At 36.2% G+C, this 17615-nt stretch overlaps 1 protein-coding gene across 1 annotated transcript in view; it reads right to left on the bottom strand.

The window, feature by feature from the left end:
• The window catches only part of rspo2 (R-spondin 2), a 76605-nt gene that overhangs the window by 40599 nt on the left and 18391 nt on the right, over window positions 1–17615 (bottom strand). The window contains exon 2 of the mRNA XM_073847375.1: window positions 3626–3814. Within this exon, the coding sequence (XP_073703476.1) occupies window positions 3626–3814 (189 nt within the window). The remainder of the gene's footprint in view (window positions 1–3625; window positions 3815–17615) is intronic.

Genomic DNA, 17615 nt, shown 5'->3' with positions numbered 1-17615 from the left:
ATCAGGAGGTTGAAGATCCAAATTGCAGTTTCAATGCAGGGTCTAAACAATCCCAGACGAGAAATAAGGGTCTTATCTAGTAAAAGGATTGGCCATTTTCTCATCACTAGCTCTGCAGTCACGACTTTTAGCTATAGCTTTCAGTTCACAACACATTACAAAGTCACGCGTCGAACGTCCTTTACAAAAAAACAATGATGCTGGACAGTTTTGAAGTTGGAGAAGAAAATAAGATGTGGTTACGTAATGCGTGAAGTCATAGACATGCTTTGCAGAGCTATAGCAAGATGAGCATTTGTGGTTAAAAATATATAATTTTTATTTTTATATTTATTAAATGACCGTTTGTTTTACAAGATAAGACCCTTATTCTTCTGACGGGATCATGTGGATCCATTTGAAGCTGCACTGAAACTGCAATTTGGACCTTTAACCCACTGATCCCCATTTAACCCCAAGTCCTGGAATGTTTTCTTCAAAAACCTTCAATTCTTGTCCAAAAAAGAAAGAGATGAACATCTCGGAAGACATAGGGTTGAGTAAATTATCAGGAAACTTTAATTCTGAAGTGAACCTTTAATGAATACTCCATTAGGAAACATGATGCCTTTAGAGCCGAGGGGTGAAAACTTTTGAACGGGATGAAGATACTTGAGTGTTTCCTGGAAGACAAATTAAGTACAATTTACCTTGATCTTCAAATTAAAAAGTTGCTCTTAATGCACTGTGTTTCTTTCTGGAGCATCATTGAATGTTTCAAACTTTTTTAGTAGTTGTGTTTGAGTCCCTCAACTGTACTCGGTGTAAAAAGATGGATTTTAAAACCATACAGTCACTGATGAAAGATTCTGGAAAACTGAAGAATCTACAGAACCTGGAGGATTTTTCTGAATAACAGTACTCAGTTTAACTGTTTAGAACAAACAAGACTCATAAACAACCATTACAAATTTCATTTCAGCTGTTTTTTTGCCTTGTGGACTATATGTAAATATCTTTTATGTAAAATATCTTACTCAGGACAGTACTAAATAATAAATAACATGCATCTTGTATGATCTCTCTTATTTTGTTAAAATTATTTACATTTTCACAGATTCTGCAATGGGTTCCCAAAGTTTTGCATGTATGCCTGTAAATAAATTGTATAATCTTACAATTAAATATTTAAATGTATTAATATATAATTTAATTTAAAAGTAGCTCGGTTTCAAAGTAGTTTCAGAACATCTCACAGAAGAGGAAACCAAGACCAGCCTTTCATCTACTGATTCGAGATGGTTGGGTCACGCACATGATGCTCGCCAGAGGTAGGTCAGAGCGTTCAATCTGGTGAGAGGATTTCAAAAGCGCTTGACCCCACCCCACGGCTGCAGCGGAAGAGTCTGCACTGATGTAGTGCAAACCTGTCTCCTCTTTGCCTTTGTTTTCGCTCAGGCCCGACGATTCTGCAAAGCATTCTTAAACGAGATAGGATCACACACACACACTTAGGGTCTAATGATAAGCAGCTGCTGCTTAAGTGATTTCAGAGCCCGCTTTTTTAAAACATGATCAACTCCAATGTATTCCACCGTTCCAGGCTCTGAGAAGAACGAAGTTGCGCTGGAAACCTGGACAAGAGGGAAAACGGAGCGATGTTGAATGGCTGCTGTGTATTCCCAGTGACCCAACGAGTAGTTCTTCCACTAACCCTGATAGAACATCCCATTATGACTGACAGACATGAAGAGCTTAGCGAAGACGACAGAAAAAGCATAACTTAAGGAGGAGGGTCAAATGTGAAGCTGGATTACAAAGTCGTGACTGAAACAGCGATCACATCAAAGTAGGCTTTGCGCTCAGATTTGATGCTACGTGACAATGTGAGGTTTTGTTCTGGGAGAAGTCCTCCATGAAAGGAATCCAGATTAACTGGCCACATATCAGTATCATTTAAAATCAAAATTCACCCAGGACAACGAATGGTTGGAGGACACAGTCGCAGAAAACAACATGTCTTTTTCTTTTCTCCACAGTTTACAAAATGTAGGTTGATGATTTGGATTAGCGGTCGAGAGCGGGAAAACTCTATAACGCTAAGCAGTCTCAATTGGTACACCCGGTTTATGGTAAATGAGGCGTTTAAACATTTCCCCTCAACCTCTTTTGATAAAAATGGCTAATAAATCTGTATCAAGTTGTTTGAGTGAGAAAAGACTCTTTTTTTATATACAGGGGTATCTGTACTGCATCTAGGTTTATTAGTATTGTAGGTCCTGACACTCTTCTCTGAGGTTTAAAGTCTGTCTGTCAGGAGTTTGGCTTAACGGTCCAAAGAGTTAGAGTTTTGTTTTCACATGAAACACAAAGCCAACACCTCAGGCTTTTCACTTAACCTCAAAGGTCCAGAGTATCTCAGGCCTGGTGCAAATGTTAAAATAAGGTTATAAAATATACGATATGGAAGAAGAAGGATATACAATCCCAACAGGACTATTATACTGCTCTGTGCAGACAAATGTAAGAATTTTGTTTCCCTATTTCGCTATTGATCCTAAGCATAAGTGACGTCCAACAGCCAACTAGTAAATTATAAAAGTCGTCTAAATATCCTTCTATGTTTATTTAGATAAATCGCATACAAAAAGAATACAGGATTCCAGGACTTTTCTCTATTTAGTCGACTTTTAATGGGGATCAGCAGTTGAAGGTCCATGGCTCTACATGAACCCAGCTGAGGAATAAGGGTCTTATCTAGCAAAAGAATTAAACATGTAAGAATTAAGAATTAAGAATTAAGAATTAAACTAAAAATGTATATATTTAACCATAAATGTGTCAAGCCGTGGACAAAGAGCTCGTGCAAGACAAGCATTTGTGGTTTAAAAAGTATATCAATTTTACTTTTTTTTAGAAAATGATAGATCGTTTCACTAGATAAGACACTTATTCATTGAGTGGGATCATGTGGAGCCCAATTGAAACTGCAATTTGGACATTCAACCCATTGACCCCAATTGAAGACTATATGGAGAAAAATCCTGAAATGTTTTCTTCAAAAACCTTCATGTCTTTTCGACTGAAGATGTGAACTAGTCCTTTAAGACTGATTCGTTGATATAGAAAACATTAAGGTTGCATTAAGTGTATAGAGCAATCTGAGAATTTAAAACAAAAGACTAGTTTTTCGTTTGCCTGAACGACTAGTTGATTTTGGAAATATGTAGTTTTGCACATACATAATTGTTGCATTCACAATGCAATGTAAGTTTGCTAAGTGTACTGTTTTAAAAGACATGGGGTCAGGAACCCTTTAAACCAATTATGGTGCATGGAAAATGCTGGGAAAGAAGTTAATATGCAAAGTCGTAACTTTCCAAATCAACAGATTTGTCAGTTCACTCACAACAAATTTACAAGCTACAAGCGTTTTCAACATCAAAGGCAAAGCAGTATTCCTTCACTTAAAATATTCACAGTACGTGACCACACAAACATTTTTTACAGAGCTAAGCTCTCACTCAAATCCAAGTTAAACCAGCGTGTCAGTGCATTAGCATCTACACACCAGTGGTACAAACAGCCAGTGTGTGTGTATGTGCGTATATGTGAGTGGGGAAGTGTAATGAGTGTAGGATCTTACTGGAGCACATGTTGATCTCTGCCCCTCGCATGCCATAGTAGCCTGACGGACAGGCATGGAGACACTCGCCATACTGCCTCATACTGTCCCTCCTCAGGAACAGGAAGAGCTTGGGTTGGCAGTTCATACACCCGTTGTCCTTGGAACACACCGAGCAGCCTTTACAGATGGGATAAGCTCCATAGCTAGCTGCAATAAAGCAAGACACAAAACAGATACGTTTACCAGCTAATAACACCAAACCAACACTCTCCATTTCAGTACCACATGACTTTTGCTATTTCAGTAAAACACTGGTGATAATTGATCATAAAGTGAAAATAAAATACTCCAGTCAGCAATTTACTGTATGTGTATATAAATGAAATTAAAGGGACAGTTGACCTGAAAATGAACATTTCCCCATTATTTACTCAACCTCAAGCCATCCTAGGTGTATATAACTTTCTTCTTTCAGACAAATACAATCAGAGTTTTATTTAAAAAATGTCCTGGCTCTTTCCACATAAGCTTTGTAATGGCAGTGAATGACTGTTGGTTTTTTGATGTCCAATAAAATGCATCCATCCATCATAAGTGCTCCACACAGCTCCGTTAATAAAGTTAATAAAGGCCTTTTGATCGATATCTGCGAATCGATGCGTTTGTGTAAGAAAAATATCCATATTTAAACTTTATAAACCGTAATCTCTAGCTTCTGCTAACTGTCGACGTAGGCGAACATAGCGAATGTGGAAGCGCAGAGAAGAGAGCAAAACCAAAAACACAGGTTAGAAGTCCATGACTTAGAAGTTGAAAACAAGGATTTGTAAGGAAAAATGTTGGAGGATTTCAATATAAGCCAAGAGGAGACTGGTTTTCCTTTGCTTTAAACAAAACTTGATTCTCGTAAGACTAGCATACTCTCACCAGACCTTACGCTACGTCTACGGCCTACATCATCCACTGGAACGCCACTCTTTCATGAACATATTTATGACAGTTAATAGAAGCTAAAGAATAAGGTTTATAAAGTTTTCAAGATTGAAATTTTCTTACAAAAATGCACCAATTAGCTTCAGAAGGCCTTTAGTAACCCCTTAGAGCCATGTGGAGTGCTTTTTATGATGGATAGATGCACTTCAAAAAGTCAACAGCCATTCACTGCCATTATAAATCTCGAAAGAGCCAGGACAATTTGTAATATAATTCCAATTGTATTCGTCTGAAAGAAAAAATACACCTAGGATGGCTTGAGGGTGAGTAAATCCTAAGGGTTATTTACATTTTTTGGTGATCTATCCCTTTAAGTGCTTAAATGCATTTAAGATGCAAGTTTACTGACTTTGTTGCATTTGTTGTAAAATATGTGCATTTAAATAATGTAGCTTCAACCTAGACAAATTATAACAATAAAATACACAAGAAATTGTCCAATTTTCTGTATTTGTCCTTATACACCATTGCATGCAATCAGTTTTCCATTCTAACATGCAATAGTTTAACATTGACACTTATATGCAAATGTGCATTGAATAGTAAACCAATTCAAATGCAAAAACTGCATCCCATATGGATTTAATATTAAATGCAAGTAGGGACCTAGTAGGGGTAAGCAGAATGCATTGTAAGTAGCAAAGCAAAAGCACACATTTTTATCCAAAACAACTTACATTTACAGAGGTTAAGTGCCTCGCTCAAAGGAACATGGTGATAGCTCATGACTTGTGTCTTGCAACCGAACCAGCAACGTTAAGTTGTAAACCACTACACCACAGAGCAAGCGAACTGCAAAGTGCTCTGTTGAACGGTTAAACGTGTGCCACTATAGAACTGTCACAGACATTTTCATTGACACATAAAACTTTCAATGACTAAAGAAACTGTCATTACTGTGACACTAGCGAGGTCTGACGTTTTTGCAGAGGAAACCATTTTTAATGTGAGCAGCACAGTGATTTGATTCAAAGCTCAACTCCTGTATGTAGAGTTCAGACAGCCGCTGAAAGCCCAAAACCGCATTGAGTCCAAGCAGGATCATGTTGCTAGTAGAAGACTAAGGAGCCAGTAACGACCATACTGTTTCACAATAAAGGTCTCTTAATGTAAGTTCCTTAGCGTCCCCTTTACAGGAAAATGTCCTTGGGCGAACACAATAGCTGCAAACCAGAGACATTGCTATTGATTGAAGCCAAGTTTTAAATATCACAAACTGAGATAGAGTAACAGTCCGAACTGGACGACCCACCACAATGCTTTATAAAATATCATGCACTTCGCTGACCTTTTTCCCCCATTCTCTTTTTTTCTCCTCATCTTTTCTTCAGTCTGAATAAATAATTGAGAGTGCACCATTTAAAACTTGGCATGGCTTATACAAATGTTGTGCCATTTATAAACATTTTCCATAAAATTATACAACTGGACAAACCATACAAGAGGAGTGAAGGTTTGCTATATAACATAATTCTTAACATTCTAAACTTCATCATTGAGGCCGTGTCTCAATCCGCTTTTTAAATGTGAATTTTCTAATCAATGTCTCATTGGACTAAAAAGCTTGCTCCCTAGAAATTCCCAGAATGCACCTTAATGGGATAGTTTATCCAATAATGAAGATTCTGACATCAATTACTCACCCTTACGTTGTTCCAAACCCATAAGACAATCATTCATCTTCATATCAGAAATTAAGATACTTTTGATGAAAGAAGAGAGCTTTCTGATCCTGCATAGACAGCAACATATTCTAACACAAAAGAGAAGAAACTGTTGAATAAAGTCACTATTTTTGTTTTCTTTGCACTCCAAAAATATTCTCATAGCTTCATAAAATCAAGGATGAACCACTGATGTCACATGGACTATTTTAACAATATTTTTCTTACTTTTCTGGGCCTTGAACATTTCAGTTGCATTGCTGTCTATGCAGTGTCAGAAAGCTCTCAGATTTCATCAAAATATCCTTATTTGTGTTTAGAAGATGAATGAAGGTCTTACAGGTTTGGAATGACATGAGGGTGAGTAATTATTGACAGAATTGTCATTTTTAAGTGAACTATACCTTTAAAATCAGTAAGCATTGTCAGCTCACTATTCACTTACAGCAAACGCTTTCACGTTTATGTCAATGTTCAGTTGAACAAGGTCCTTCCTAGTTCTCAAATCTGTATTAGTGATATACTAAGGGGCGAAATAAGACACAACCTCAGTCTTTAATGCTGAATGCTGAAAATATTATTAAAACAGGACTGTCTGCTTGGGATCAGAGCCCTAGATATGTGATGGCAAACATACAGTAGTGTTGAAAATGTCAAATTATAAAAATAACCATCAGACAACATTTATGTCATCTATATGCCACAAAGGCAATACTGTATGCCACACACACAGTCAAATTCACATTGTAACAATGCAGCAAAAAGCCCAAGAACTAATTAGGATGTCTAAATCAAGAGGAAATATTTACAGTTTTTTTGTATGTATCGTGATGTTTTCATGGTAACAAAAAAATAGGCAACATTATTGTGTAGCTTGTTTCATGCCATGTGACCTCAGCGTTTTTTTGTGATGAGGAAATGATCTGGACACATTTTTTCCCAAACCACACATAAAGACATATGGTATACAGTTTGAACTTGTTTATAGAAACCTGACATTAACCGTAAATTGGTAAAAAATCTCCCCAACTCAGCCCACACACTTCAGACCTGATTGCGATCGTAGTGCTGAGAACGGGCGGAAACCAGGACTGGCGTGAGGTTGGAACATCAAAAAGCTGAGAACTATCAGAGCGTTTCCCTTATTGAATTTCCCTAATTGAGGGCGGTATGGCAATATCACAAACCGTTTCCCCTGTTCCTTAATCATAGGGGTGTTATTCCTTTCATCCCACTGTCAGAGCTGTTTCAGCAAAGCCTTGCAGCAGTTAAATGATTCTTTAACTGCTGCTGTCAACATGAGCTTGAACAACACAATTGGCCTTGAATGATCGAATCAGTGCATCGATTGCCCGGCACGGTCGTGCCGTTTCCCTCATTGCCTTGGGTTTGACTGTTATGAACTGTATGACATTCAGACCTGTATTGATGGGCCTGTGCTCTCACTGGCCTAGTAATTATAAATGGAAAGAGTCAGAGACGTATTTTGCCTCATTCGAGATTTTTGGATCAGCTGCATGTCTGAGGACGGCTTTCCCAGCTCCGACCACAGGCATGTCAAAAAGGAGGCTGGGATCTGGTGCGTCTAGGGCAAGGGTGTCCAAGAGCCACCCTTGAGGGCCCAGTGCTTTCACATTTTACGGAAATCTTTTCACCGCCAGCTGATTTATACCTGGAGTCTTCCATTCCGCATCGTATTTTCATCAATTCATAGAGGGGATCAAATTCAAGCTCTAAACCAGAAAATATGATGGCTTTCCAATATCACTGTCAAATCGGGTCTTAAAGAGACACTGGGACCCAAGAGGGGAAACAAACAAGAAAAACGGCCTCAGAGGGATTCAACTTTATTTATACTTAAATTTGAGCTAAATGAAATTAAAGTTATGTCAGAATTATCATGTGGCATTTATGTGCCTTATCCGTCCAGCAATTTGCCCTAGTTTTTTTTTTTTAATTAAAAAAAAGCCATCCAAGAAAAACCAAATGATCCGAGTGGCTTTCATACATGTAAACAACATCTCCGGCTATGTTTTTAAGTCACTCTAGAACGCTAATTATCTAAGTGTGTCGGTCTGGCAGAATTTCGAGTTCTGTGTAAATTACAGTGGATAAGCCTAATTTGGCTGCTAAGAGTGCTTTTTGTTCCAAGAATCATACCAGCATGAGCTTTAAACTTTAACATAAGTCTGTCATGTTAACCTGCTGAAGTGTAGCTTGTGCTGGCAAGCGTGTATTATGGATGTAATTTCTTGTTGACTTTAAAAAAAAAAAAAAAAAAGCAGAGTAACAAATTTGTTGTTTTAATATATCAGGCTTTATACTCAAAGTTTAAAGGGATAGTTCACCCAAAAATTTAAATTCTGTCATTAATTACTCACCTTCATGTCGTTTCAAACCTGTAAGACCTTTCTTCATCTTCAGAACACAAATTAAGATAATTTACTATTTTATCCTTACTACCTTTCTGGACCTTGAATTTGGTAGTTGCGTTGCTGTATAAGGAGGGTCAGAAAGCTCTCGGATTTCATCTAAAATATCTTCATTTGTGTTCCGACGATGAACAAAGGTCTTACAGGGTTTAAAACGACATGATGGTCAGTATTTAATGACAGAATTTTGATTTTTGAGTGATCTGTCTCTTTAAAATCTGTAAGCATTGTCAGCTCACTATTCACTATAAATGCAAGGTCAGAAAGCTCTCAGATTTCATCTAAAATATCTTAATTTGTGTTCCAAAGAGAACAAATGTCTTATGGGTTTGAAACGACATCAGGGTGAGTAATTAATGACAGAATTTTCATTTTTGAGTGATCTGTCTAATTAAAATCTGTAAACATTGTCAGCTCACTGTTCACTGTCTATGCATCAAAAATCAAAATATCAAAAATATCTTAATTTGTGTTCTGAAGAAGAATAAAGGTCTTACAGGTTTAAAACGACATTAAAGACAGAATTTTCATTTTTTAATGATCTGTCTCTTTAAAAACTGTAAGCATTGTCAGCTCACTATTCACTTACTATCAGTGCATGGTCAGAAAGCTCTCAGATTTCATCTAAAATATCTTAATTTGTGTTCCGACGATGAACAAAGGTCTTATGGGTTTGAAACGACATGAAGGTGAGTAATTAAAGACAGAAATTTCATTTTTGAGTGATCTGTCTAATTAAAATCTGTAAACATTGTCAGCTCACTGTTCCCTATCTATGCAGGGTCAGAAAGCTCTCAGGTTTCATCTAAAATATCTTCATTTGTGTTCCTAAGATGAACAAAAGTCTTACGGGTTTGAAACGACATGAGGGTGAGTAATTAAAGACAGATTAGGGCTGGGCGATATGGCAAAAAAATGATCCAGATAATTTTTTTCAAATCAGTCGATATCAATAATTATCACAATAAAGGTCAAATCTTTATATCTATCAATTTTAAAGGCAGATTTTTACTCCTGAATGAAAGAAAAACCAGACAGTTAATTATTATTTATGGTTTATTGTCAGAACATGACAAATACTTCCCAAACAATAATCAATTGAGGTAGAATACAGATTATAATATTACTAGTAAAATCAGCATCAATAGAATACAATATTATTAATATTAATAGAATAAACGTTTTTATTAAAAAATAAGAACTGTAATATGATTCAACAAAAATAAGAATAGACAAATCTTTTCAGCATGCCAATCCCTTTGTGCAGCTGATTTAACACATTTTGTCAAATGTTTTAGCTGTCTGACAATATAAATAAAAAAAATAATGGCTCAGGGCTCTATGCTTACTTTTCTTGCTAGGAGCACTTGTGCTCCTAACTTAAAAAATTTAGGGGCACAGTCAAAATTTTAGGAGCACATTCTAAACAACAATCAAAACTGTGATTAAAAATTAGCCTTCCTCAAAGTGATTTACAGGGGAATTTTGTTTTTTACCTTTGTTTTTACCTTTTCATTTGTTTAATGAGACTCAGAGGTGACATGAGTGCAATCAAAATCATAAATTCCTGTTCAGATTAATGTTTTAAATATAAAATTTTGAATACAGAAATATTAAAGGATTTAAATAACTGAAACGATCTGCCAGCAGGTGGCGGCAAGACACTAATTTAATTACTGAATCATATCATTTATTTGATTCGTTCGAACGGATGGTTTATGAATGGGAATTTGAATCATTTCACTAGATTCGTTTAAAAACGCACGTTCATTCATAAACGAAACACCGCTGTGTTTGAATGGAGATGCGCGCAGTTGTGACTTGTTTCACTTTTGACGAAGAAATAGAGCAAAATCCGGCAATAGTGTTATAGTCAGTCAATGAATTAATAATTATTTAACTGCTGTATTAGATCAATATCTTATTTACAAACTCCCTTAAAATAATTAAAAACCGTCACTCATCTTAGTTCGCGATATCACAAAGCTCTATTATAAGCAACGACGCTCTCTTTACTGCACAATCAGTCTCTTATTTACACTCTCTCTACAGTTTGTTTATGAAAGGATTCGTGAGATATTGTCTGTGATACATTATTCAACGTTGCAAAAACACAGCGCAGACACAAATATGCTGATCGGGTCAGTCGCACATGCTGCTTCTAAATATTTTTTTACAGTCGCACGTACTAATTTTTAGTCGCAAATGCGAGTGAAATGGTCGCACTGTAGAGCCCTGTGGCTGTAAACTAAATAAGTGCAGGCTGCAAAATGCCTGCGCAGCGTTACGCATAGTGCATAAACATTATCAAGCTCTTATCGAACTGTCATTATCGTTTTATCAACAACAACAAAAAAAAAAAACTATATCGTGATAATTCGCGAATATCGCCCAGCCCTAAGACAGAATTTTAATTTTTAAGTGATTCTGTCTCTTTAAAATGTATAAGCATTGTCAGCTCACTATTCACTTACTATCAGTGCAGGGTTAGAAAGCTCTCAGATTTCATCTAAAATATCTAAATTTGTGTTTCACAAGATGAACAAATGTCTTACGGGTTTAAAACGACATGAGGGTGAGTAATTAAAGAGAGAATTTTTATTTTTGAGTAATCTGTCTCTTTAAAATCTGTAAGCATTGTCAGCTCACTATTCCCTTACCATTAATGCAGGGTCAGAGAGCTCTCAGATTTCATCTAAAATATCTTCATTGGTGTTCAGAAGATGAACAAAGGTCTTACGGGTTTGAAACAACATGAGGGTGAGAATTAAAGACAGAATTGTAATTTTTGGGTGAACTACCCCTTTAAAATAAGGATCAAAATCACAACTGGGAAAGAAAATGTCAAGTTAACTTGCTGAAATTGATGCATTGAATTATTAATAATAATAATAATGCTGAAATCCAAACTCGGCAGCAAGAACTTTCCAGAATTAAATTGAGCATTTGTCAGCCGCTGTTGCAAGTGCATGCGGGTAATCTGAGATGCCCTCTATAACACACTGTGTATTATAATGGATTATTACATTTCGTAATCTAATTATGCATCTTTACACCCATATTGAATAATGCAAATGCATCCTGACCTGACAACTTGCGCTCTCTTTGAACTACCCTTTCCCATAACAAAGCGAAAGAGTTTACACTGAGAGCACGGGAGAAATGTTTCACGAAACCAAAATATGCAAGTGCCTCCTTTCATCATGCATTAAAACGATCCATCTACCACCCTAAACAACTATATTTACAAAGACCTTGTTCTCTTTGAACATCTGTGCTGAAGACGCCACAGCAACTGCAGTTTACAGCAGCCTGACCAGAAGACAAGACAATTTCTGCAAATTGTCTAGAGTGTGACAATGTTTTGTGTAAAAGAGCAAACAAACCATTCGGTCATACTGTCTCTGCCATTTCTGTCAGCCAAGAATGAGGTTATGTGAGGGAACACAAAAGCACCAGTACATCCGTATTGGAGGTGAATGTCTCTTAGCTGTGTTTTCATTTCTTTCCCTCATTCTCTCAGTTCTCTCAATCATTCGCCACACTCTTCTGGGCACTTACTTTACTCTCATCAAATGACAGGTAAGGCATTTCTCTGCAGACATTAGTGCAATGAAACAAATTTAAAAGAAGCAAAACATCTATCCAACAATAATCTGTGGTAGGTTGGCTGTGCCCAGTTTCTGTGGGGAGACTGTGGTTCATTCAGGTAAATGCAAAATTCTTGGTCCTCCATTCATGCGAATCACAAGCTCTTAACACAACATATGACGGCATTGTTGGAGTGTGTTGCCTTCATTCAGCTTTGGCTAGCTTTGTTTTGAATCCCGATCAACAGTAATTACAGTGTGAGTAAGATCCAACTGAAAAACTGTCTAAGGTACATTTAAAGACTCTTGAACAACCGTGACGCTTATCGCCTCAGGCCGACAAAGCTGGGAAGAAAGAGCAAACCCCCACCTCAAACAAACAGTCTCAACACTGCCAACAACTTCCAGCGATCTCTGTTTCTCACACTGACAAATACCTATGACATCATACCATGACATCATGCCTATTCTTACAATCTCGATGATATCATGCGTCATATGATATGTCAAGATTCGAAAGATGTAAAAAGTTAAAATACAAAAGAAGAACAGAAAACCATGAAGAATCATACTGTACACAACAGAGAGGCTAATTTGATGTTCGTCCAATTAGTGAGAATTGTTTGAAAGACTAAATAGGTGGTTATCTGTAATTATCTACAAAAGATGTAACACTACTATTACGGGTCATTTACAGTCTGATTTTTCTTAATTAGGTTGGTGTTTTATAGTTGAAGCTATCAACTGAAATTGTAAAATTAATGGTTTGTTGAATCATAAGCTGACATGTCAGACTATTCAAACAAACAAGAGGAATGAATCATATCTTATAACTGTTTCAACACATGGGATAGTAAATAGATAAGAAAAAAATACTAATTTATTTTGTAATTTCATTTTTGTACACTACCTGTCAAAAGGATTTTTAATGCTTTAATGCTCGCCAAGCCTGCATTTATTTGTTAACTGTTAACTGTTTTCTGTTTGAATATATTTTAAGATGTAATTTATTCCTGTGATTTCAAAGCTGAATTTTTAGCATTATTACTCCAGTCACACGATCCTTCAGAAATCATTCTAATATTCCGATTTGCTGCTCAAAAACATTCATTACTATTATTAGTATGTTGAAAACAGCTAAGTAGATTTTTTCAGGTTTCTTTGATGAAAAGAAAGTTCGGAAGAACAGCATTTATCTGTGATAGAATTGAAAACAGGAATACATTATTTTTTTAAATATATTTAAATAGAAAGCAGTTATTTTAAATAGTAAATATATTTCAAAATATTACTGCTTCCGCTGTACTTTGGATTAAATAAATGCAGGCTTTGTGAGCAGAAGAGAATTTTTTAAAAAACATAAAAAATCTTACTATTCAAGAACTTTTGACAGACTTTCGACACTGTAACTTTACCTTGTTATTTTAGTATTATTTATATATATTATAGAATTTATAAATATTGTAAATTAGCTTTATTTTTATCTTTATATTTTTGCTTTACTTTTTCCATTTTTATTAGTTTTTAAATATTTCAATTAAGCTTTTTATTTTTATTTTTTTATTTTTTTTTGTGTCATTTTAGTACTTCAACTTTGTAGTTACCAAGACTACATTTCTACAATTCTTTTTTTTTTTTTTTTTTAAGTTTTTAACTAATATCTATATTTTCATGTATTTCAGCTTTTTTCGATTATTTTTTTTCACCACGCTGATCTATCAAGAGCACTAAGAAATACAATATGTGACCCAGGACCACAAAACCAGTCATAAGGGTCAATTTTTTAAAATTGAGATTTATAAATTATGTAAAAGCTTTCTATTGCTCTATGGTTTGTTAGGAGAGGACAATATTTGGTTGGGATACAACTATTTGAATTTCTGGAATCTGAGGATGCAAAAAAAAAAAATCTAAATATTGAGAAAATCATCTTTAAACTTGTCTAAATTTAGTTTGCAACAATGCATATTACTAATCAAAAAAGAAGTTCTTATATATTTACGGTAAGAAATTTACAAAATATCTTACAAAATGATCATTCAAAGTTCAAAACTGTTTTAAAGGAACACTCCACTTTTTTTGGAAATAGGCTCATTCTCCAACTCCCCCCGAGTTAATAAGTTGAGTTTTACCGTTTTGAAATCCATTCAGCCGTTCTCCTGTTCTGGCGATATCACTTTTAGCATAGCTTAGCATAGATCATTGAATCCTATTAGACCAATAGCATCGCATTCAAAAATGACCAACGAGTTTCGATATTTGTCCTATTTAAAACTTGACTCTTCTGTAGTTATATCGTGTACTAAGACCGGTGGAAATGCAAAGCTTCAATTTTCTAGGCTGATAAGATTAGGAACTACACTCCCATTCCGGCGTAATAGTCAAGGAAGTTTGCTGCCGTAATATGGCCGAAGCAGGAGCAGTAATATCACGCAGCACATGTGCAAATGCTAAACTAGCTGGGAACTCATTTCTGATAATACTCCGCCTGCTTCGGCCATATTACCGCAGCAAACTTCCTTGACTATTACGCCGGAATGGGAGTGTAGTTCCTAATCTTATCAGCCTAGAAAATTGAAGCTTTGCATTTCCACCGGTCTTAGTACACGATATAACTGCAGAAGAGTCAAGTTTTAAATACAACAAATATGGAAACGCGATGCTATTGGTCTAATAGGATTCAATGATCTATGCTAAGCTATGCTAAATGTGATATCGCCAGAACAGGAGAACAACTGAATGGATTTCAAAACGGTAAAACTCAACTTATTAACTCGGGGGGAGTTGGAGAATGAGCCTATTTCCAAAAAAAGTGGAGTGTTCCTTTAAGCATCACATTAATGGGAATGAATTTAAAATTCAGTCTTTATTTACTCATTGTGGCACTCCAAACCTTTATAAACCTACTTTAGTGGAACACAAAAGGAGATGATAGGCTGATTGACAGCCTCAGTCACAATTCACTATTCAGTTGTAATCTCCACTTGTGGAAGGAAGAATGTCATCCAGCTTTGGAACCACATGAGGGTAAGTATTTTAGGGTGAACCATCCATTTAGAATCAGAAACACTTGCCTCTTATAATGGAAAAGAAACTGGGAGTATGCAATAAAACTTTCAGATCATCCACTAAAAGTGTGCCAGTCCCCACATTGTTCCACATGGTTGAAGACAGTACATGGAAAACTGCATCAATCCGCCCACATTTGTTGCATCTGACTTTATTTGTCATGGTCATGGGTATGGAAGTCACACTTTGCTGAAGATTAATACACCAGAGCCAGAATGGTGGTATATGGCAAGAGTGCGTTTTGCTCTACAGGCACATTTCTCCTCCAATTTAGCAGAAAATATGCTGGACTTCACCTCCGACTACTTTGCAGCTGGAAATAGTCAGGATTTGGGCATCCATGTTTCTTCCCCCCCAGCTCCAGTTTACTTTAACAGATTGTACTGTATGCATATGTTTACAATTTAGGGCAATCCCATTACTTATAATGATTCTGCACCATGTGTCTGAGCAAACACATTTGTTTCACTGCACTGGCTTATTAGCTTAGTGAGAGTGTTCCTGTGATACAAGCCCGGGAGACATGGCAAGCACCGTTAAGTTTGTTGATCGGATCACCGCGATTCAATCGGTGGACTTGATATCCAAACATACCTTCTAAGCTCAGGCAGCTGGTACTGGTGTTAGCGTTTGCTTGCAGCTGGCTCAAAACAAAAAGGGATTCAGAAGACCTGAGGGCAAACCTGTTGACGTGTATGCTAATACCCTGGCATTGCTTTTTAGTCCACAGAGAGATTGTAGAGCACACACACACACACACACAGGCTCATTACTGTTGACTTGTCTCACTTATTCAAGTTGTACAAAAAAGGAAAATACAGACATTTAAAGGGATAGTTCACCCAAAAATTAAAATTCTGTCATTAATTGCTCACCCTCATGTCATTCTAAACCTTCAAGACCAACATTATGGTACTCTTGTGAAAATAAGAGGGATCATACAAAATGCATGTTGTTGTTTTTTAGTACTTAGTACTTTTTTTTTTAGTATTTAGTACTTGCCTGTTGTTACCAGAATGATCCACAGCTGTTTTTCTTTTTTTAGTTGTTCATGAGTCCCTTGTTTGTCTTGAAAAGTTAAACTGCCCGCTGTTCATCAGAGAAATTCCTCAGATCTCACAAATTCTTAGTTGTTTATAGCATTTTTGTGTATTTGAACCCTTTCCAACAGTGGCTGTATGATTTTGAGATCAATCTTTTCACACTGAGGACAACTGAGGGACTCATATGCAACCTAAAGTAGGTTCAAATGCTCACTGATGCTCTAGAAGGAAAAAAACGATGCATTAAGAGGCAGGGGTGAAAACTTTTGAACAAAATGAGGATGCATACATTTTTCTTGTTTTGCCTAAATATCATATCTTTTTCATTTAATACTGCCTTTCAGAAGCTACAGAAGATACTTTGTTTCCCAGAAGACAAAATAAGTTCAATTTGCCCTGGTCGTCAAATTTAAAAAGTTTTCGCCCCCACGGCTCGTAATGCATTGTGTTTCCTTAAGTAGCATCAGTGAGCATTGTGAAAAAGTCAGTGTGAAAAGATGGATTTCAAAATCACAGTAATTGTAAGAAAGGGTTCAAATACACACAAATGCTGAAAAACTAAAGAATTTGTGGGACCTGAAGGATTTTTTTCCGAAGGACAGCAGGCAGCAGGACAAACAAGGAACTCATTAACAACAATTACTAAACAAAAAAAACAGCTGTGGATCATTCAGGTAACAACACAGCATTAAGAATCAAGAGTATGTAAACTTTTGAACAAGGTCATTTTTATAAATGTAACTATTATTTTCTCTTGTGGACTGTAAACATCTTTTATGTGGCCAGCACTAAATAAAAATAACATGAATTTTGTATGATCCCTCTTATTTTGGTAAAATAACTAACATTTTGAAGATTCTGCAAGGTGTATATATCTTTTGAGAAGCTATTCTCTAAATTTTGTTGTTAATTTTCCAACAACAACAACAACAAGAAAAAACAACACTGTAAAAATGCAATAAAAAGCTTTTTGTATACCTTAAGCCTGCCCAAAACTTTCTAAAAGCTTTCAAAGTAACAATGGGTGTTTTGAGTAAGAGGTGACATTGCACTTTGCCTGTTATGCATCTTAAAATCACGGAAAAGAGGGCTTTACGTGTGGACCAAAGATGTGCAGGTGCCGTAAGGTGCCAAAGGCAATCTGTCATGACGGGTTATGTGTGAGGGGATATGTTTTATGTTTCTGCACAGCTCGCTCTTTTTTTGGAATGGAATTT

This window comes from Garra rufa, chromosome 9, assembly GCF_049309525.1.
Source record: "Garra rufa chromosome 9, GarRuf1.0, whole genome shotgun sequence".
NCBI lineage: Eukaryota > Metazoa > Chordata > Actinopteri > Cypriniformes > Cyprinidae > Garra > Garra rufa.
This window is presented reverse-complemented; position numbering and strand designations above follow the sequence as displayed.